Source organism: Pantherophis guttatus, chromosome 6 (assembly GCF_059756535.1).
Source record: "Pantherophis guttatus breed Tessera chromosome 6, ASM5975653v1, whole genome shotgun sequence".
In the NCBI taxonomy this organism is placed as follows: domain Eukaryota; kingdom Metazoa; phylum Chordata; class Lepidosauria; order Squamata; family Colubridae; genus Pantherophis; species Pantherophis guttatus.
In genome coordinates this window covers 45,135,037-45,158,299 of record NC_142068.1, presented here as the reverse complement: position 1 = coordinate 45,158,299, position 23,263 = coordinate 45,135,037, and the positions used below count along the sequence as shown (strand labels likewise).

General features: G+C 42.2%; 1 protein-coding gene across 3 annotated transcripts in view; it reads right to left on the bottom strand.

The window, feature by feature from the left end:
* CRTAC1 (cartilage acidic protein 1) overlaps positions 1-23,263 on the bottom strand; it is a 33,098-nt gene continuing 9,835 nt past the window's right edge. Inside the window, exons 3-15 of one of the 3 annotated variants that reach the window (XM_034439858.2) lie at positions 18,214-18,410; positions 16,266-16,396; positions 15,272-15,428; positions 14,376-14,510; positions 13,708-13,853; positions 13,115-13,251; positions 12,358-12,440; positions 11,465-11,565; positions 11,168-11,336; positions 9,088-9,236; positions 5,547-5,589; positions 5,205-5,348; positions 1-813 (exon numbers count right to left, since the gene is read on the bottom strand). In XM_034439858.2, coding sequence (XP_034295749.2) covers positions 806-813; positions 5,205-5,348; positions 5,547-5,589; positions 9,088-9,236; positions 11,168-11,336; positions 11,465-11,565; positions 12,358-12,440; positions 13,115-13,251; positions 13,708-13,853; positions 14,376-14,510; positions 15,272-15,428; positions 16,266-16,396; positions 18,214-18,410 — 1,600 coding nt within the window. In that variant the 3' untranslated portion in view covers positions 1-805. Of the gene's footprint in view, positions 814-2,162; positions 2,301-4,013; positions 4,650-5,204; positions 5,349-5,546; positions 5,590-9,087; positions 9,237-11,167; positions 11,337-11,464; positions 11,566-12,357; positions 12,441-13,114; positions 13,252-13,707; positions 13,854-14,375; positions 14,511-15,271; positions 15,429-16,265; positions 16,397-18,213; positions 18,411-23,263 lie in introns of those variants that run through there. The other 2 variants (XM_087872786.1, XM_087872785.1) reach the window with 2 other exon arrangements.

Here is a 23,263-nt window from a genome sequence, read left to right as displayed (position 1 = left end):
TTTATGCAATAACAGATCTTTTTAATCACATAGCAGGAATGAAGTCATTCAACTATAAGTGACAGAACAGCTGTAAAAGCAATTTGTATCCCAGTTCCCTGTACTTTCGCCTTGGAACCTAAGAAAGTGCTAGCATTCCAGGGAACCGGATATCTTAAAACTGCAAATGGCTGTTTTATTATTGTTCATACAAATTCATCCCACAGATCCAGAAACTTAGAAAGCTACCTAATATTAAAGTTGAGCAAAGGTTCCTTCAGTTCAGCATTTTTAGTCTGTCATTTAGTCGCTACTGACTCTTCAGTATGCAACGGATCTCATTTTGTCAAGATTGTCTACCCAGAATGGCAGTGGTTCCTCAGGTGAGTTTTCTAGCCATGCAGACTTCATTGTACATATTCAGTCATAACAGTCATGTGAATGTTTAGGAATAAGAAATTAGAGTGAAATGGTCCATCCAGTCTTTTACAACCCGGTGCACTCCAACTGTGTGACCCAACTTCCAGAATTCTCAGCAACTCTGGAAAGGCTGGTGTAGATGGTAGTAGCAATATATGCTTCTTCAACACTGTTTCATGATCCTTTAATAACCATCCTTTACATTTTGTGCATCAGAAACGTATACAGAAAGAAAGCACCTCTAGTTCTTAGGATGTAGCTTGCACTGCAGGGTGAGACTATTTTCCAACAAGGTGATGTGAGGTGTGCAAACAATGTGTCACCTATTCAAGGCTGCAAGCAGAGATGGGTTAACAGAAAATCTTCTAGAGTTGCACCAAGGATATTCAAATATTTTGATCCGATTTTACATTGCTATGAAGAGAAAATTCCAAAAAAAATAAAAAAAGCAAATTAATCTGTACTGCCCACTAGCCTATTTAGTGCACAGGAAAAATGAAGATTTATGTGAATTCAAGACATGAAAATATAAATGAAAACCCCCACTATAGGTAAGAGAGTTAACAGTAACATTAGTCAAAATGACTCTTTCCAGATGTATTGAAAGCTGGTAAAAAGAGAACACCAAATACATGTATATAAAATTTAAATAATGGACTTTGTTTTTCCAGAATGGCACATTTGCTCAGAAAAGAATGCTCTTTGAAGTTTTGAGCTCTTCCTCTTTTTACATATCCTTTTATTTAAGGATAGACAAACTTGTTCCTGTTAGATTCAGAAGCAACCCACCCCCCTCAAATATTCTCAATCCACTATTAAAACTTTCTCCCAGTTGCAACTGAGGCTTGGAACAGTAAGAAGCTCTGAACCCATCACCAGTCCTTTATCCACAGCAGGTAGAAAAGGAAGCTCTCTTTCACAGGCCTCTGTCTGGTTGGAGGATATGGATCAGTGTTTCTCAACTTTGGCAACTTTAAGATGTTTGGACCTAGAATTCTCCTCTGGCTTAAAGTTTCTAAAGTTGAGAAACACCAATATAGAGGCTTGTAAGAGAGATGTGGGGGGTAGTGGTGGGGGAGAGAGAATTCATATTCTCTCTGGCTTCTTATTTATTCTAAGCCAGAGGAAAAACTGGCAGAATATGATATTTGTCTCATTACAATATGAGATACAAGAGTCCATCTGGATTTGTGTTTCAACTTGAAGTTATATAATATCTGGATCACTATTGATTTTACTAATTAAATAATCATAATTGTCCCCTACAAAAATAAATGACAGTCTTTTCTTTCAGTAGGGACTAACTGATCCATTTCAGAATTTGGGACGGAATTCCCAGGCATCTGTTCACATTGGTTGACACCAGTGGTGAAATCTAAAATTTGTTACTACTGGTTCTATGGGCGTGACTTAGTGGGGGGGGGGGTAATGTGACTGGGTGGGCGTGGTCAATTCTTTTTTTACTTTTAAAACCATTTTTTACATGTAAAACCATGTAAAAAATGCTTTCAAAAGGCTCTGACGATCCCAGCTGAGTTGCCTAATCATCAGAGGGTTTTTAAAAAACCCTCTGCCGATTAGGCAACTCAGCTGGGATCGTCAGAGCTTGGATCGTCAGAGCTTGGATCGTCAGAGGCATTTAAAAGAAAAAAAGCCTCTGATGATCGCGCAGCTCAGCTGGGCATGGGGGGCGGGGGCAGGGATTTTTGCTACTGGTTCTATGAACTGCCCGCTGCCATCGCTACCTACTCGCCTGAGCCGGTCCGAACCGGGAGCATTTCACCCCTGGTTGACATTTGTAGAATGATTACCTCTCTGCTCTTTTTCTTCTGACCTGTATTGTTTGCCTTCTGGCCTTTCTCCACCTCACCCTTTACACAGCAGTCATGGTTTCAGTGGATCTAAGTCAGGAGCAAAATTACTAAATGGAATACACACTTGTAGACAAAGAGCACAATCCGTGATCTATTGCAACTCCCTTGGCACATGTGCTTTGTGTGTTCACAACACAGGTCCCATACAAAGTGATAGTGTTTACTGTGTAACAAATAGAAGATATGCTCATAATATCTCCTCCTTTAGTACTAGCATTAGCACTTAGACTTATATACCGCTCCATAGTGCTTTACTCTATGTACTCCGAGTGGTTTACAGAGTCAGCATTTTGCCCCCAACAATCTGGGTCCTCATTTTACCCACCTTGCAAGGATGGAAGGCTGAGTCAACCCTGAGCAGGTCAGGATTGAACTCCTGTTGGTGAGCATAGTTAGCCTGCAATACTGCATTCTAATCATTGCACCACCATGGCTTATTTTATTTATAATCAAAATATTTAGTAAAAAAAGGAAGTGTCTTGCTGATATCTAGTTTGTGCTTGCAACAATATAATAAACTTCTAAAGTCATGGATAGCAAGAATGATTTGGCCCCCACATATCTAAGTTACACAAGTGGACAAAATTTGAAGATAGACTCACAATACACAGAGATATATCACATGTGTAGAGAGCATAGTCACTCCTGCTGTCTCATTTCCATTTATGTTTACACAACAGGAGTTCAGTTATACACTTCCCAACTGGTGAACTTTATTCACCAGAGAAGTTTTAGCCCTTCTCCCAACATGAACCTGTTATAATTTGCTGCCATTGGTAGATGGGAAAAAAAAACTATCTGGAACAAGCTTGCTCAGAGGCAAGACTTCAATTCCTACACACACACACACATACACACACACTCACACACACATGCATGCACACACACACTTCTTGCCATTCAGCTAATGATTATTCCCATATGTGGCCTAGCAAAGCAAGTGGAACTGTTATTGGCTGCAGAAGAAGGATTAAAGGCTGCATTTGGTCCATAAATTGCCTGTATCTGTTTATTAGATTTATATCCTGCCTTTCCTCCAGGAGCTCAAAGCAGCATGCATCGCATCCCTCCTCCAATTCTACCCCCTACTCTCAACCTCCTGAAGCAGGCTGGGCTGAGAAACTGAGACTGGACTAAAGTCACCAAATGAACTTTGTTTGAAAGTGGATGGACCCTCAGGGTCTCTCTGGTCTTAGTCCAACACCTTAACCATTACACTGACACAGGATTGGGTCAGATCCACTAGCATATGGTAAAGCAGAGTTTCTACCTTGGGAATCTTCCAAATGCACGGATTTCAATTCCAGATTTCTAAGCCAGGTTTATCTTTGCTAAGAATCTTAGGATTTGTCATTTATACATCTGGAAGGGACTTTGATTGGGAAGAATGTAGTAAAGAAGTAAAAAAAAAAAGGCATCTATAGTAGGAATGTTGAAAGGTCAAGTGGGAAATGTGTAGCTGCAGAATGGAAGCAACTTCAATCAGAGATGCTACCAGGAGAAGACTTCTGCTCAGATGTGCCGGGCACTGGAGAGCAGAATTCAGCAGGAATGGCTGCTACATGTTTTAAAATGAAATAAAACCAAGCAATTTACGTCTCCTTATGCAACTGCTCTAAGCCTGCCATAAAGGAAACAGGCACATAGCTTATCACTAATCTCATTTTCTGGCCTATTTTCTTCTGAATATTAGCTATTGCCCCCAATTTCACCCACATCCCAAGCACAGTTGCAAGTAGATGCTTGTTGACAGTGTAGAGTTTATTGGTGGGGGGGCTGTTAAGGGAGAGCAATTCTCCAGCTGAAAGATTGTTTATTTCAATTGCAGACCAATCAAGATCCAGGTTTGTATTGGGCTAGAGAGGAGGAAAAGAAGGAGCACAAGGAAGGACGGGAAGCAATTGTGTCATAGGCCAAACCAGCAGGCACAGAGTAACTCTATTGATTTAACCAAGCAAGCAACTACCAGCAAGAGCTACCGTCTTGGTTATAGGCAAGCTCCTCCTAAGAAAATGGCCACCATACAGAGGTGACAAGCATTAGTGGGGCCTCTGCCCTCTCTGTTTTCCCAGAAAACATGCAAAGGGTATATTGGTAGTGCCAGTATCATCAGCTGGGCTACATAATGGATGCTCCCACCTCAGTTTATGTTTCCAGTGACCACCATGAGAAAACTGGATGAGAGGATATGGAGGGAAGGAGGAGAGGGGAGGCTAAGTCATCCATAAAGGCTGCTTCTGTCCTTTATTGGCAAGGCTTAAAGTGCATAGGAGTAAAAGCAGAGTCCAAGGCAAAGTGAAAGGAGAGGGGCTGATGGCAAGGTCGAGCCCAGCCAGCTCCCTGAAGAAGGATATCCACCGAAAAAGGCCACTTGAGCTACACACAGAGAAAAAGAGAAAAAGAAGCAGAAAGGACAGAACACTTGTTAGTGGCACTTAGCAAGGAGACGGCCTTTAGGGGAAAGGATGCAGGGCTACACAGAGAAGTCCAAAAATCCCAGCCACCATCTTCTAGCCATGGAACTGCCGGTGATAGCTGGGAAGTAACAGGTATAAGGAAAACAAGCACCCTTGTCTCCACCTGCCATTTCCCTCTGGCAAACCACAATTGGTGAGTAGCTGCTCAGCAATGATTAGTAGTTTCCAGAATGTTTGATACCAAATTTACCTCACCTGGGAAAAGTATCTATCATTCTTCTCTTCAGCTTAACAAGGGTACAGAGCAGGAAGTGTTGCCCTCTGCAATAATTTGTTATTAATCAGGATGAATTTAGGAGCTTGTTAGTTAATCTGCTTCCCACTCCAAGCATTCCTTCCCATCTAACAAAGGATTTCAGGCTTCACTGCCTGATAGCTTCTTATGAATTTCCTAGCTGACTTCGGGAAGTAGCTCCAAAGGGTATTATTCCCTTCTGCCCATGTCATCACTCACCAACACAAGCAGTGCCGTCCTCATTGGGTTCAAAGCCCCGGTTACAGCGCTTGTTGCTGCGGCAACGGTACCCACCATATGTGTTGATGCAGATGGGCCTGCCTCTTGGACACACAAAAGGAAATTCTGCACACTCATCCATGTCTGGGAAGAAAGGAAGTGAGAGAGAGGAGAGAGAGAGAGAAAGCATGGGAAATAATAAAAGACAGACTCAGTGCCGGCAGTCTCAGAAATCAGCCACACTGGTGGGTTTGGATACCAAAGAGCGTCATTCTACTTCAGGGAAACCCGGCTGTGGGAATCAAGGAGCATTTGCTGATTTTCTCTTGGCAGGTGACTCACCAACACAACGCCCATTCTTGTGCTGAGAGAATCCTTGGCCACACTATGAGGGAAAAAAGGAAGAACAGATCATCAGGAAACCATTGATCTTTAATCTCATTTTTGTCATATGTATTTTGAGGGATTTATTCCTGAATTTGTGTAGTTGCAGTTTCTGCCTCAGACCATATACTATCTAATACAGGTAGTCCTTGACTTACAACCATTTTGTTTAGTGACCATTCAAACAAGTGGTGCTATTCAGCCGGTTTTATCCGGTTCAGGTGAACCGGTAGTGGTGGCTGAGGGAGGCTCTGCCCACCCACCCGGAAGTCATCACGTCCCACTTTTGGCGCTCTGTGCATGCGCGGAGGTAATATGTACCAGGGATGGGTTCTACTTACCTTTACTACTGGTTTGCAGCGGGGCCGTGCACGCTCTTCTGCGCAAGTACAGAAGCTTCTGCACATGCGCAGAACCATTTTGATGACATTGGGGTTGGTGGGCGGAGCCTCCCTCCGGTTTTACTACAGGTTCTATAGAACCGGTGCGAACTGCGGGCAACCCACCACTGATATGTACACTCCCATTTGTGAACTGGTAGCGAAGGTAAGTGAATACCACCCCTGATTCAAACTTACAAGAGCACTGAAAAAAGTGACTCACAACTGGTTTTCATGCTTACAACCACTGCAGCATCCCCATGGTCATATGCTCAAAATTTGGGCACTTGGCAACTGGCATGTATTTGTTGAATGACTCACTGAAGTTTTTAAGTAAATCATGCAGTTATTAAGTTAATCTAGCTTCCTGCATTGATTTTGCTTCTTGTCAGAAGTTGTCTGGGAAGGTTACAAATGGTGATCATCGCGGCACTGACCCAGGATGATCACCATTTGTAACCTTCCCCGCCAACTTCTGACAAGCAAAATCAATGCAGGAAACTAAATTCACTTAATAACTGCAATGATTCACTTAACAACTGTTAGCAAAAGGTTGCAAATGAGGCAAAACTCACTTAACTGTTTTGCTTAACAATGGGAATTTTGGACTCAACTGGGGTCGTAAATCGAGGACTGTTTGTATATAGCTCCCAATCTTGAGGGGTACTTTTGTATATACCCCTTCTGACCCTCTTGTACAATAAATGTAGAAGCCAGTGCTTCCTATTTGGCAGCAAAGACTTCATATGGAAATCAGGGCACACAGTAGATTTTCTGGATAAGAAGAAGCAGCAAGGAAAATAATCTGCACTGGGTAAATATCAGTCAGGGCAAATTTGAACATCTTCACTGTTTATTGTGAACGTAGTTGAGAACTCACAAACCAGTATTTGCAAATGGGAAAGTTGTGTTATTGTATTGTTATGCTTGGTTGTACATTCAGCCAGATGTGTAGACTCAGTTTGGCCTTTTTGCCTACCTATCAAGTCCTTCCCAAATGCCTGGGGTAGCAGATGTCATTGTTCAATAATATTAAAGGTATTGTCACAGAATATAAGCTGCTCCAAGTAAAGCCTTTACAGATTCATGCCCAATATTTTTAGTATAGAGATGGCATGTTCAAATTCTGTTTCCAAATTTCAGCAATCTTTTTTTAGTAAACCCCATTATCCCATTATAGGCAACATCCAATTTGAAACCATCAAAACAAAACACATAACAGCCCAGGCAAAACAACTGTAACAGTACAAAACTGTTTCGACAGGGACTCCACTAACATATTAAACCTAAGAGGGTAGGTGCCATCTTTAGGAGGATCCTTCTCCAGACATCAGGGGCAGGAACATAGAAGACATAGTCTATTTAATTGAAGGGACCTGGACTGCACCCACTTTGTTGAACATACCAGGCAGGCAGAAATGATTGGTGACAAGGCAGTTCTGCAGATAAACCAGACTCTGGTGGCATGAAGGGCTTTATAGGTAATAACTAGCACTTTAAATTGCACCTGGAAGCCAACTGGTAGCCACTGCAGCTCGTGTAGCAACACTGGCATATGAGTATAACAAGAAGTGCTTGCATTTCTACCTTTTACACATATATAGCTATAGCTCCCAGAAGGTTTTCAAGGACAGTCCCGTGTAGAGTCTATTGCAATAGTCCAGTCACAAGAGGAGTAAAGCTTGAATGAGTATCTGAAGGCCTCCTGGATAAGAAAAGGGCTCAACTGATGCACAAAATGAACCTGCGCAAAAGCTCCTGGCCACAGCTGCCACCTGCTCTTTGAGCAGTAGCTGCAAATTCGGGAAGACTTCCAGTTTGCACACCAGTCTCAAAATGGGGAAGTGCAACCCCATCCAGCCCCCTCCAAGACAGTGAAAACGTTCCCTGCCTGGGAGCCCAGGCAGACCCAGCCACTCAATCTTGTGAGGAACAAGCCAAAGTCTGTTCCTCCCATCCAGATTCCTGAACAATTTCAAGCTTTTCTGGTTTTATGAACAATATATTTGAAAGAGAGGAACAAAACTACCTAAGAACTAACTAAGAAGGTGATCTAATACTATGGATTCCAACTAATTGTTTTATTAGAAAGATGGCACATTCAAATTCTCTTTCCAGATTTCAGTAGTCTTTTATTATTAAGCTTCATTTACTATCACATAGCTTTCTTACACTGACAACTTGGCCATTCCTTACCTCGTGCTAGTAGATTTTTAACATTGGAAGTCACTTTGCTGACAACAGCAAATTTTGCAGCAGCGTCACTTTTATTACAGCCACTTTAGTTGTATTAGACCCTTTATCTTCTCTGTTCCCTTTTAATGTAGTTATCACAATTCAGAGAGTCTTAGATTTGCACTGATGATGTTACATAGTTGGGTAATGAAATGTCTGCAAGCAAACAACCAAGCTGAGAAAGCACCAAGAACCCTAAGCCAAATATATTCTCTTCTATGAAACTAGAGAAACTGGGCCATTGAAAGAGAACAGATGTCAAAAACTTTGGAAAAGGAGGTGATGGAAAAGAGCAAGGGAAACCAAAGAAGGAGCTCTAACAGAAATTTATTAGATCAGCCTGGCAGTCCTTATGGAAGCACCACATTTTCAGGTGCAACCTTCCTAGAATGATATTGTAGCTACATATATTTAAGATTCATATTTAGTGTATGATAAAATTTGGATGCATCCTCTGAGATCTGCCTTTCTTTTATCCAAATATCTTCCCTTCTTGTTGGGAGCAGCTCCTGTTCATCCAGGCACACCTTCCCTTGAGATCTAGACTCAAGGGAAGACCTTGTAAAAAAATCATACAAACCAACACCCCCACCTTTTCTGCCCCTATGTTCCTGGCTCTTTTTCTTTTGCCACCAGGAGTCCATATTTCACAATCCTGGGTCGCTGGATATCTTATTTACATATTTTTGGAAAGTAAAATTGGGTGGAAAATCACTCCCTTTTATCTTATTTTAAAATTATTGTAATACTTCTACTAAACAAGCATGATATTGGTATCTTGTTTCTTGGGACCCATTTAGTTTCATTGCTTTCATTATGGAGAAAATGACTTCACATTCTTTACACTGAAACCTAACTTAAATTGACTTAATTGTGAAGCTTACCTCAAGAGGAACTAAAACGGTGGGTGGCCCTGGTGTGTCTTTGGGATAGAGAATCTCCAGAACAGAATTGATCTCAGTGCTCACTACAGCTCTGCTGATAAGCTTGCCATCTGGCCAAGTCACTTCCAGGCTGCTGGGTTCATCCTGTCCTACAAGGAAAAAGCACAGGGAATTGTTGAATAATGGAGAAAACTGCAGGCACCATAGAAAGAGGAATGGTTGTTAAAAACTACCCTTCCTTCAGATTCGTGCTTAGTTTTCCTCCTCCCAAATTTCAATAGCTGTTCCCAACAGAGATGAAAGAACTTGCGATGTGATGGGGTTGTGTGGTTCCATCAACTACTCTGTGCCAAGACCAGCAGGGATGTGGAATATTTGGGCATATAGGCTCCTTGAATTTCTGAGCCACTTGGTTTCACTTACAGCGCAATCTAACCTGGCAATGCCCCACTAAACCAAGCCACCTCAAGGATGCAGAAGAGTAATGAGGTGTGAAGAAATGCAGTGCCTTCTGCAAAAAAACAGCTGAAGGAGCAAATCAGGGCTTCACTGTAATACAAATAGTCTACTCTCTGAGAATGCAAATTACTGTGAACACCCTTTATTCTCCTGAGGATGAATTAGCTATCATTAATACATAAGATAATAACATTAACTTGCTAAATATTTTCAAAAAAAAGGATTATGATTGGGTAATAGGCTTTATTGCAGCAGTAGTTTAGTATCCGTGGATCCCCCATAAAGTAGGGAGCTGCTAGAGCTCTTAAAAAATTTGCTGCTGAATTGGCAGACTTGGGAAAACATTTAAAAGTATGAAATGTATTATAATGAAGATTCGTCAGTATGCTTGCTCGACCTTAGTAGAATTGAAGGAATGTAGGGATGAGGCTCTGAACTAAAACATTTTGAAGGAATATAGAAAGATAAGGATATAAGTTAGTGAAAGGACAGACCTAATGTTTAATCCAATTTGCAGTCCCAAAGGTGCTTTTTCAGGAGGCAACTGGGCTTTCTTGTTTTTTCTTTTGAAGATGTTTTGCTTCTTCATCCAAGAAGCTTCTTCAGCTCTGGCAGGAGTGGGGAAGAAGAAGAAGCTTCTTGGATGAGAAACGAAACGTCTTCAAAAGAAAAAACAAGAAAGCCCAGTTGCCTCCTGAAAAAGCACCTTTGGGACAACCATGACCTGGATGACTGAGAATCTCTACAGAGTTCTAGTTTGCAGTGTTTGGTGAGTATTTAGGAAGGATGAGAGACAAGGAAGATCTATAAAAAAAACCCAAAGAACCTAAACCGGTCACAAGAAAACAAAATTGAAGTCCATATTAAGGCAATGCCTTTCTTAAGTTAGGGTTTAGAAAATAGCATGCAAGCTTTTGAGTTTTCAAGAACTCTAATTCAAAAATAAAAAAAAGCAGTGTGGAACAGAGTGGGGAAATGTTAGTTGAAGTTTGTTAATAATTGACCCATGTTTGCAACAATTTCAGGGTCATATAGCACTATCTGTCTGCATATGACCCTATCAAATTCAGAGGTGGTGTTAGGTTGCACCAGGTTTCTCTCTCTCAAATTTGATTTGGAAGAAGAAATAAGTAATAACTAGTACTATATATTACAGGTAGCCCTCAACTTATGACCACAATTGAATCCAAAATTTCTGTTGCTAAACAAGACAGTTGTTATGCCCCATTTTACTACCTTTCTTGCCACAGTTGTTAAGTGAATCACTGCAGTTGTTAAGATAGTAACACACTTGTTAAGTGAACCTGGCTTTCCCAGTGACTTTGCTTGACAGATGGTCACAAAAGGGGATCACATGATCCCGGGACACTGCAACCATCATAAATACATGCCGTTTGCCAAGTGTCTGAATTTTGATCACCTGATCCTAGGTCGTAAGTGTGACAAACAGTCATGAATCATTTTTTTCAGTGCCATTGCAATTTTGAATGGTCACTAAACAAATAGTTGTAAATCAAGGACTGCCTGTATTGGACTAGTAGGCAGATGGCTGGGGCAAAAGAGACCTGGGGCCACACACCACTCTGCGTTCCAAGCCCTGCCTCTACTCCTCCTCACTCACCCAAGCCGAAATGGGCAACAGGCTCCATCTCACACAAGTACCCAGACCCTCCATCAATGATGCGCAGATGGGCACCACTGTGCCGTGTGAACAGCACCACTTTAGCACCGCGAGCAAATGCCCCAAAGCGTGTACGTGGAATCACCCGCAGCCAGTTGTTGCCAGCACCCTGTGGAGATGGACAGACAGACTCAGCCAAAGGATGAAGTGGTCATGGAACCGAGGAAGGACTTTCATGCTTGTTGACATATAGATTTGATTTTAAACACATTAAGAGAGGAAACTTTCTAAACCTACCTCATTGACTTTGAAGACTGAGAGTGGTTGTGCCATGGATTCACCATGTGATAGAATTAAATCCAGCTTCCCATCACCATCAAAATCTACCACCGCTCCTCCTAAAATGATATAATTTCAGTAAGGAAATGTATCTTTGCTCATCACTTTTGTGAAAGGGCCACATTACTTAACAGCGATATTGAATGATATAATGCCCAACATGAGAAAATCAGAACATAGTTTCTTCTTCTCTGCGCTTGATTCCATTCAGTTTCCCTGCAGTGGTATTTATTGTGCTCTCTACTCCACAGATACTATTTTTCCTAGTGCCAAATCCTCTATTAATAAGAGCCCTTTCTGCTCCTGATATTCAGGAATTAAGTCTCCTGGCTGTTGATAGGCATCACACACAAAGGTCATTCTTCTCTTCCTTCATATGCTTTAAGAGGCAGCCAGTCATGGGAACAACCCATAGACCATGGGGTCAGGCCACATGGATGTTTTGTCTCTGAGCCTAATACAAATAATTATGCTCTTGTTATGATGCATCACAGGACCCAGATGAAGATTTGCCGATCTCTCCCTTTCTCCCTCAAACACCTGCAGTATTTGCATCTATTCATTGAGTGTTTACAAAACACAGATTTAATGCAAACTTATCATATAAATACACTATTATTTGAAACCATTACACTCACAATTTGACATTTCCTAACTATGCCCACTGCCAACAACCCAGATATCTAGATTTTCCTGGCACAGAGAGGGGTCACTGGTACACAATTCATCACTGGCAGAAGGTCTGTCCCAACCATTGCCAATAGGTTACAGCAACCTCTTTTATATCTGTTTTATTCTTGCTAAGTGATGCATGATAATCATGCTCCACAAAAGACATGACAATGATTCACCTGTGCCACGCCCCTCTGGTTCCACAGCATCGCCAGGGTTTAGTTCTTCAATAGCTGGGTCGGCATGTTCTCGACGGATAACCCTGCAGCAGAAAAGGACTGCAGAATGAATGTTGTCCTCCCTGAACAGGACCTTAATTTTGAAAGTCTATTTCTGGTGATCACCACCCTGTATCTACAGGCTAGATCTCTAGGCTGTATCTGCTTTTGCCACTGTTCTTTTCTCTGGAAGAGACCTTGCACATTTGCAAAATGATAAATTTGGCACGGACTCCCTAGACTTGCCATATGCTGCTGCTATCACTTTATTAGTCAGAGAAATGTAAGCAACTCTGTTTAACAAGCCATTGATTGCCTACAATTAATGGGAACTGTGCATAAGTGCTAATTAGTGAAAGCCAGAATCTCCAGGGATTGGTCTAGGCAGAACAGACTGTTGTATCAGTAGTGAGATAGTCACAACATTGTCAACTGTATATAGAGTGGCTGGAACTAAATGGGACCCTTTCCATTCTGGTGGAACCACCTCACTCCTGTGGATTAAGACACAGGAGAGTAAATGCCACTGTACAATGGATCAAGAATTACCCCTCCCAGCTGTCTCCTCTCATGTTCTCAGTTTGCATGCACAGCTTTTTAAAGACAGAATGATTTCCACCAGACTCTGCTGGTGGAAACCTTTCTTGCAGTATCCAGGGCCAAGCAAGATAGGGAGCCCACTGCCCTAGCCTCTGGTGGCCATGTGGCTCTCACCCACCGGAAGAGGCGGTTGGCAGACGAGCCACGATACGCGATGTTGTTGAAGAAGATCTCCAATTCCTGGTCATTGTCAAAATCAGCAGCGATGACGGTGCGGACAGGTGATGGCATGGACAGTTTGGGCGTGGCAATGTCCTGGGGGAAGGACGGGGATTAGTGGGGCAGGGCTTGGTCTTGAGCAGGACCAAGAGGAAGTAAAGATTAGGAATAGATTTAGGTGGTTGGAGACTTTGTTACTGGGCTGAAAAGTAGGAAGCTAATTGCAGCAGGCAATATCAAAAGTCTATATAGTTTCATGAAGGAGTGTTCTGCTGATGGATAGAAAGCAAGATGAGGAAAATGCTGCCAAATCTACATTGCAAGAATAAGGAACATTCTTGAGCTGGGAGATAATCCTTAAAAAAGGAATTTCTGGTCATCCAATTGGGATATAGACATCAGTCTCTTTGGTGATTGGACCTAATCTATATGCTCCGTTCTTTCTTACGTTACTTTACTACCAGAGTCCCCACATCCCCTTTCCCTGCTCACAGCCCAGGACATTCCAGGCATATGCCGGTGTTGGACTTCCCTTTTTCAGATAGCACTTACTCGGAAGCGGATACGCCCACCTGCGTTAACCTGCAGATAGAGCCGGTGTGGTCCATTCCAGTTACCATAGATTAGGTCAACTTTGCCATCACGATTGAAGTCAGCTAGAGCCACTCCACGACCATGTTGGTAGGGATCATCCAACCCTACAGAGGATGACAGGGAAGTCAGCTGGATGAACATTCCCATGTACTATACTGAACTGAATCTTATGCTGTTTTGGACCTCAAGGAATTTAGGCTCCATGGTGGCGGAGGACAGAAGAGGATTTTCTGGCAGCTAGTTTAGTTGAGTAGGCATGTGAGGGGCTGGCAATCTGCTTTTCACCTCCCCCCCCGCCCAAGCTCCTTCTCGCCAATGTGTTCCTATTCCCTTGATGACATGGAAGGAATGTTTCTAAAGAGAATAGGTGTCATCAGCAGCACGGTTGTGATGGATGCCAGCCTGACATTTCGTTAAACTCCAGTGATCATCAGCCAGACGTTAAATAACTGGTGGTTGAGCCTGGGTGCACTTATAACCCCCTCCTTCCCCAGAAGTAGGGAGGCTGGGATAGGGAAAAAAAATCTTAACTCTAGTAGGATTTCAAGTGTCCAGCAACTACATAAATCATTTTAATTTTATAAGACATGCCGCCCCCAAAACCCTTGCCCAGGCTGCATACTCACCAGTGCTGGGTGCTACATCTATGAAGGTACCGTCGCCCTGGTTCTGAAAGAGGAAGTTGGCTCCGTTCTCATTATCACAAAATATGTCAGAGGCAGCTTCACTGAGAATGGGACCCACCGTTATGCCCCGACCCCCTGGGAACAAGAGGAGTGAAAGCTCCAGAGCACTCCCATCACCTGCTCCCCGTGAAGCAGTAACTGCACTGGAAATAAATCCTAGCCTGAATATAAGACCAAAACCCCAACCATGGATTCATTCTCCTATTTCCCATCTCTGTCTACAGTCAATCCTACGAATTGATAAAACACTGAAATTCATTGGGAGGATCCCTATTTTACCTTGAAGTTCCATAATACCCACAAAAATATTTGGTAAGAATTCAGGGCCTTTGAGACTGAAAGCTGAGCCAAGACCTCCAAAGATGAATGGAACTAGAGTCAGAGACTGGTCCAGCATCATGTGAGGCAAGTACCCCCTCCATCTCAGAGGTCTGTTTCTGGCAGCCACAACTCAGTTGGTGGCTACAGTTGTGTTGCCCTAAAGCTCCAGATGTGCTGCTATGCCTGGGTAGTGTAGGATTTTAAGAAGGGACCAATGGAATATTTTATTCCCCCCCCCCACAATGCATTATGGAATGGAGAATTTCAGGAAAAAAATATAGGCTGCTGTTCAGAGGAAATGCTAACATGGAAAAAAAACATCAATTACTGTACATTCTATGGCACTAAAAGGTAAATTTATTCTGAACCTTAGGGCAACACAACAAAGGAAAACCCCATGGAGGACATTTTGTAAGAGTTCCTTCAAACCTGGAGTTCATTCTGATCAAAGGTCTCCCCAGTTTATATCCTCAGGTCTTCTTCAGCAATATAGCAACTTTCTGCTTCCCTCATACCTGTGAATTTATTGACTCCAGCTTCTGCAGCCACATCATTCAGTGCCACAATACCATGCTCTAGGTCACTGGCAGCTGTGTCCATCTCAATGAGGGCATGAGGACCAACTCTTCCATTGGCATAGTTAGCTATGTAAATGGAATAGCGGCCAGACCCCTGCAGGAAGGAAGGGAGTAGAACCGCTGAGAACCGGCGCTCCAATGAAGCATTCCCATCCATTCCCCACATGTTGGATAGAATAGCTAGATAACATGTGAACCCACCAAACCAGAGGAACAAAACACAATTCCTAGGTTCTTATCTTATGCCCAAATGTAAACTGTGATGGTGTAACACAATAATCTGATTCATATAATGAAATGGCTGAGTTTCCAAAACACAATGAGCCACAAAATATTGAAGCTATGGTCCGGCATATTGGGTGCCTCCAGTGGGTCGCAGTTCCACAGCCGTGAGAAGGATAAGTCTGGTAAAGAAAATGCCATGCCAGACCCTTACAACATACAAGCAAAAACAGTCTACTCAGACATGGTTGTTTCCTTATCCTTGCTAGGGGGCTTCCAAAAGGAACACGCCAGGTCTTCACGTGCCCATGTTTGCCCCAGGCTTCTTTGTCAGCTGCCATCTGCCCCCTTTTGTTCTCCCATGGCACCCTGATTTAGCAATAATCATTGGAAAACAAACCACGCATGGTAGAGAGAGAAGAAAATGCAGGTGACAGGGGCATAAATCACCCAGACAGGCGGTGTTTATCAGCAGCACGGCACTCGCCTGGCACTGCAGCCCCTGATGGGAGTCCTGACAGCTGTGGAGGAGGGGGCAGAGCCTGGTCATAGGGAGGCTGGGTGGAGAACAAGGCCTCTCCAAAAACATTTTTTCTCTTGACGCAGTTTAGATTATGCTTCTTTGGTTCCAATTTCTTTCTTCCGCATATATGCCAGAGACCAGCGATTCTGAGATGATAGCCCCCGTGAGCCAAACTCATGCACTCACCAGCCTGTCTACGCAAGCCACAGAACGCCCAGCAAACCGGCTTGCTACACCCCGGTTCACCTCATCGCTCAAGATGTCCTCCCAGCGCCCATTGCGGAACTTGAATAGTTTATCTGTATAGGTGGCTACACCTGGGAAAGAGAGAGAAGACATCAAGCATCTTATGGCTTCAGGCTGTATTCCATCTCAGTACATTCTTTCTCCTGTCAAAGATGGGGAACCAGGCAGAGCTGTTTTTTCTTTAGAACCTCAGCTGAGTCCTTTGGAAAAAGGGCTCCAAGATTCCAGCGATCAGAGGTGGAAAGATTTGGCATAAACCCATCCTGAAACAACACAATTGCACTATGCAGATCTGAAATTTGTACGTACGTGCAGATTGTGTATGTGACCATCAAACAATCCCACCTTATCACTACAAACTGAATCCCTTTTTTTTCTTGTCCACTTTGAGCACCTAGTTCCTGATTGTCAGCCTTTAAAGCTTCTCCAATACCCACTCTCAGTGAGTCTCTAACTGCTAGCTAGTATGCAGGGCTTTGACTGGGACTGCACTGCTGTGAATGCAGCAACTCCAACAAAGCTTAAGTGTTGGTAAGGGAGGTCCAGAAGAATACATTCATTAAGGAAAAATGTGCCAAAGCAGCACGGAGCCATGTACATCATAAAGGGAAAAGGGAAAACAAAAAATCGATGGCCAGACCCTGATGCCGGGAGTAATGTGATTGGCTGATCTAAAGAGTGGGAGTCTTTGGTAGCTGCAAAGCTATAATTAGGTGTGTCAGGAAGACAGATAAGCAGAACCAAGAGTAGATCAATGAGGCAGGTAATGGGCCCAGCCCAACTCTGGAAGGAGCAGGGGCTTGATGGTGTTTTTTCTAGGGAAAGGGCCACAGAGATCTAAAGAGGGACTTTGAGCAAGTGGGAGGAAAGCAATCGTCGTTCCAGGGTTGCCACAAGCTATTCAGAAAGAATCTAGAAGCAGCCAAAATCCAGCATGGAATCTTAACAGAAAAGCCAATGGTCAAGCAGCATTTCCCAGAAAATCCCACAAGCCCATCTGAAGCTCAGAAAAGAAAAGTGGCCTGTTATTCTAACTGCAATTTCTATTAAGCAAGGGCTAGGCCATAAAGATTACGCTGGCAGGGTGCAGACGTGGACTAGTGCTACATATGTGACTTTGGCAAGACCGTATCGTAAAGGAGTCTAGTGCCAGCCTAGCAGTTAGATACTCGTCCTCCCAAAGGAAAACAATAACAACAGTGGAGCCACAGAGGCCTAGATGCTTCAGAGGTTTGCCATTTTCCCTCTGTCCTATTCACCTCAAGGAACATTGTCCCAGAGGCGCTCCTTCATCCCCTGCAATTTTAAGCCCTCAAGAGCTGCAGTCACTTCTGGCAACTAGAGATCTGGCAAAACCCTGAGTCAGCAGCTAAGTCTCTCTACACCTCCTGCCCCCCCCCTTCTGCCAGCCCCACTGCTGCCAGAGAATCGACAAAATCACTCAGCTGGGAAATTAACTCCAGGCTTGAAACATCCCACCCTGGTGGCCAGTGAAGGTCAGGAAATGAACGCCATTGGTACAAGGCTAGCAGAGGAGGTCCCAGAGTAAACTATGCAGAGGGCAGCCTTCAGGACACCACAAACAAGAAAGAAAGATGGCTGAACAGACTCCTGGTCTTCATCCAGCCACATCACTATGTGTCCCCTCTGAGAATCACTTCTAGTTTCTGTCACCTCTTTTGGGCAGGTTAAATGGATCCTGGAACTAGTCAGCACTGGTTAAGCTGCTACAATGGGATAATTTCCAGGCATATAGTATGTTGTATATCATAGTTGGATGGATATCAGAAGATGAAGGGAAATGCAAAGACCATTCAAAAGGTTTGATGCGTTAATTTGGTTATCAGTGGTAAGTTAAATGCCAGGGATGGGTAACTTTGACACACACCAGAAAAGGCATTATTGGTGTTTAGGAAGTAAATTTCCTCCCATCCATCTCCATCAATGTCACAGGCTGTCACACCAATTGCATTGCCCTGGCGATCCCTCAGTGCATAGTAGGGGGAGCTGTGTTCATCCACTGCAAGATTTAACAGCTGGCCCCGTGCCTTGTCGTACTTCAGCACCAGGTTGGGTCCATTGTACCTAAAGGAACAGAGAGTAAGAAATGAAGCAAGAGTGAGCAAGAATGGTTTCAGATATTAGGCCTTCTCAATAGTTTTTCTCTTTTTTTTTTCCTATCAAAGTGAAGTTTTCTATTGCTGCTAATGTACTTCCTCAATTAGGCAACCAAGCATTCCCAATATCTTCTTGGAGAAGGGAAAGGAATGGACTTTAATGAAGAGAACAGTGGTGGGAACCAATATGCTTTCCATATTTTTTCATCGTTTGCACCGCTCCGCCTTATTAAGAAGCCAGTAACTCAGCCTGAGTTCTAGCACACTGGATTAATCACCTCCCTGCCTCTTTTCTGCCATAATGGATTTGTTAGATTTTAATGAGTCACACGGCTCTCAGCAACTGCCACAGCTACCTTTCCAAAAAACTGTCCTATTTTGTGAGAAAAAGTCAACAGAGAAAAAGGAATAGAGCCATTGTTTTCCTCATGTCTGCTGAACACATCACACATTTATGAAAATGCTTTGAAGTACAGATTTAATACATTAATCTGGTAAGATTTCGAGACACATAATTCACCAGAGTTGATTAAAACCCTTCATAGGACAAAGGACAAAGTTCAGGAGGACTGATGCTTATGGAGTTTAGGATTATATTTTTAAAAAATATTAGGAAAGTCTATTTTTTCATCCAATGTAAGATAAATGCACATAAAAATGTTATGCCACTTATAGTTAAGCATGTTTAAATCATTTTGATTTACCACGTAGCTTATACTGTTCCCTTCTTCCTTCTTCAGATCAGTGAGATTCATTTGGAAAAATAGGTTAAAGAAGAAGGGCTGGATTTTGTGTTTCCTATATTTATAGACAAGAGTTCTTTTTCTAAATCTTTTCTGACATGCTGAAGGATTTGGGGATTAAGGCAGGCACCACTGGGGCTCCTCAGGAAAATGGAAACCAAATGGTAAAGGCCCAAAAGAAATTTCTTTCTTATCTTATTTCAGACATCTAATGTATGCAAGATGCAAATAGAAGTTTCCCCTCCTATTCAGGAATCAGGATTTATCTGGGACTGTATTGTTAAAAGGCATATTACATGGGTTTGACCTAAAGCCCTTGTCAGGAAGAGACACTGGGAAGATCTCTGATACAGCACTGACAAAAACCTAAATTACTACAGTATCAGATCAAGAATACTGCTTTTATAGAGTACTTATCTGTCTTATTAATGGATTTGGCCAAAGTATACCCTTCCTCTAGTTGTGTAGAATTCTGCTTGTTTGATTAAGGGAGAGTTCTGAATTCTTTGAGACATCCATCCATGTTAACATCACACAATGCAAAGTTGCAGAAACGCCTGAGTGGTTTCATCTGGCAGCTAATGATGTGTGACTCTAATGTGGTTAGCATAGAGTTTGCTAAGGCTGAAAATGTACAGCATAGAGAGAAAATACAACAGAGGAGGAGGGCAGGGAGGGAGCCCTAGTAGCTAGTAATAAATATAGAATTTGATAAAACCTTGAGGGCAATATTTGAAAACTCAAGGGAAAATATCTTGTCCTCAAAGGAGATCAAGAGGGGAGCCTTTCAAGAAACCAATTAATGCAAAGGGCCAAGCCTGCATCAGAGGCTGAATTTTATGTGTCAGTGGGTCTATGAAATGCCTAGTAACACATTTTGGCTACTATTCCAAGTGTATTTTGAAGTGAGGACTTTGTAATCTGAAGTAGGAAAAACTGCCTTCAGAAAACATGGTAATCCTCTATTTTAAGATGTGTGTCTTGTTCACATGTGGTGCAATATATATATTTTCAGATTCTTCAGCTTTTAATAAAAATAGATTCAGAAAAAACTGTAGTTTACATTATGGCTGATTTAATAATCTGTCTCTTGGAATCTTTCAACTACTTGACTAACTTCAAGATCTCCCATATTCTTCTTCTAGAAAGATCAGAGGGAAAGAAACTTACATGTAATAAAAGCCACATGTCTGGCTTTTATTTTAACATGTTGTTCCAGTATCTCTTTCAGAATCATATTCTTTAATTTATTTAATCATTGCAAGATTTGAAATGCACTATATTAGAAAGCATAGCACTGGCAATCTTAGGGTGGGAATCTTCCTGCAAAAGGTTGCACTCTGCGATGCAAAGTTGTCTAAATATGGGCAGCTCAGCCCATGGCTGAATGAGATGCTTTGTTATCCTTTATTAAGAGCAATATCAAAAGGAAATTAGAAATACCGGGTATATTAGATCTGCAAATGATACTTGCAAACTTTGCATAGACCGTCTTCTGGTGGCAGCAGTTCTAATATATTTCTCACTCTTAAACTGTGAAATCCAAGGTATGGGTTTTGAGTGCCCTGTCAAGGGAATATGCTGCTACTGCTTGTAGGGCCTCCTGTGTGCCAGCCTGCCAAGGTACTACTCAGTACTAAGATCTCCTCTGCTATGATCAAATGTCCCTTCCACAAAAGTGACATTATTGTATCTTTTCACTGCCGGATTACATTTTTTTTGCCCTCACAGGAATGTAGGTGACTTCTTTATTACTGTTATTGTTTTTTAATGTATTGCCTTTTAAATATATTATGATAACATTTTCTTTTGTTTTCATTGTATTCCATTCCAATTCTGTCAAAGGGCTTTAAGTTTAAGTACCAAACAAGTCACTATTGTGCCCTAAAGATGCATGTTTGGGGGTGTGGGGTGGGAATGGACGGACAGACAATTACAGTGCATCTCAGAACAAATGTGAAGAAGTATAGCAAAAGCAGAAGTAAGTCCTTTTCAGGCTACAAATAAATCATATCTCAGAAGGAGGGTCCAATTGCTCTGCTTGCCTCTGTTAAGGCCATAACTAAAGAACTAGCACAATGTTTCTACTTTAGTAAGAATACTAACAACGTGGTGACAGTTTAGGACAGAGTGATGGAGATGTCGCGTCTGGAATGCACATCCATGAAGGAAGGTCAGAGGAATGACGGGAATAAAAAGGATGGATGGATTCAGGTGAACACATAGATTAATGAGTTAAGTTTGCCGGGTAAAGTTGCCTTCTAAGAAATCGAAGCAATCAGGGATTAATCAGGAACAGGTTGAATATAATTCTTACCCAGAGGAATATCTTATTGTAAAAAGTCCTCCTCCCCCTTCAAGTGAATGATCACTTCCAGCATTCCCAGTGAAATTGGTTGAATTAGCATTCTGGCTAGCAATTTTGGGGAAAAGCTACAACCTTTCCCATTTGAGCACTCTCAAGATGTTTTGAACTAACTTCCCTATATTCTCCAATCATATGTTGAATGGGTCTTATGGATTTGTTATTTGAAATATCTAGAGGGAGCTAAATTAAGGAAAGCTGTAGGGTAGATATCCTGTAATGAAGCCTACAAATCTAAGGAAATGTGACTTTGTAGTCAGTAAAATTGGGAGAAGTGCTGATTCCCACACTTAGAATTTTATATCATTTACAAGGATTATCCATCATCATTATTTTAAGTAATTGTAATATTATTAAATATGAGAAGTGCAGCCCAGTATTTAGTCTCATGTTAATGCATCACTTACAATCATTCAGAAGGGACCATCAATTTCTTTTTGTAGTATTTGAGAATTAGAATTGATTTCTCCAAATTTGGAGCCCTTATCATTCCTAACTACTAGATAAGAGTTAGGGGTGAGGCACTACAGCCCAACAAGTGGAGGGGCAGCAGGTTGGGGAAACCAGTGAGCTGAAGTCTACCTGTGACAACAGCCTAGTCAGAATAGTCAGTTCATTATCTGATACTTATTTGTTCTTGACAGGATTATAGAATTCCTAGATAGAGATTATGAGGATCTTTTAAGAGCTGGACTCATACCGTTCTAACATAGAGTTCCTTTGTGAGGGAGATGTGAGGTTTAAAAATGTGATAAATAAATAAGGTATTGTTTCCTGTGTGATAACTTGCCTCTTCTTAATGATACATTAAAGTAGCCCTGGCAAGTATGAACACATTCCTGATTGTTCATTCATGGGAAACTTCAACTTCTCCATATGCATATTTGTCAAGGTATGTCCAACATGATCACCCTAAAGGCAAAACATGCTGTTCCTCTTTGAGCAGCTGGCCAGGCTGGTTTCCATTTCCTTCTATCCTTCCTCTTCAAGGGACTGTCAGATTAGGGATGCAAGGAGCACACAGCTGAATGCCTGTTCACTCCTGTGCACCAACTCAAGGCAAGCACACTGTCAATAATGCGATGAAGCACTCTCTCACTCTGCTGCAGCCAATTAACACAATGTCAAGGTGCACATTGAGGCTGTCAGAAGAGCGAGAGAGAAGGTTGCCTCTCCTCAGAGTGAGAGAAAGTTTGTTTTCCTTCAGGTCAAACCAGGGCACTCTTCCACTTGTCTTGACTTGCCTAAACTTTTCCTCACCTATGAGAAAGACCTGTCTCTCAACAGTTTTCTAGACTTAATAAGATAATCTGGGCTCCAAAGATCACAGCCTTTGTATAAAGCAGCATTTCCCAAACAAGTTTTCCAGTTACATTGGGATTACAATTCCCAGAATTTCCAGGCAGGAAAATTCTAGAAGCTATCATTACAACACAACTGGAGGGCATCAGATTGGGGAAGGTCAGCATGAAGAATTGAAGGGAAAAAGTTCCCAAACCTGAAAGTATGTGTGCGTGTATAAAATTTATATTTGCTGATAAAGAAATAAAGGCTAAAGGGAAGCAGTATGCTCCCTCCCATATTGGGGTAGACCAGGTGCTTCGAGAGAAAAACATGTATATGTATATGTATATGTATATGTATATGTATATGTGTATATATACACACACACACACACATACACATACAGAGAGAGGGGGAATCAGTGGAGAA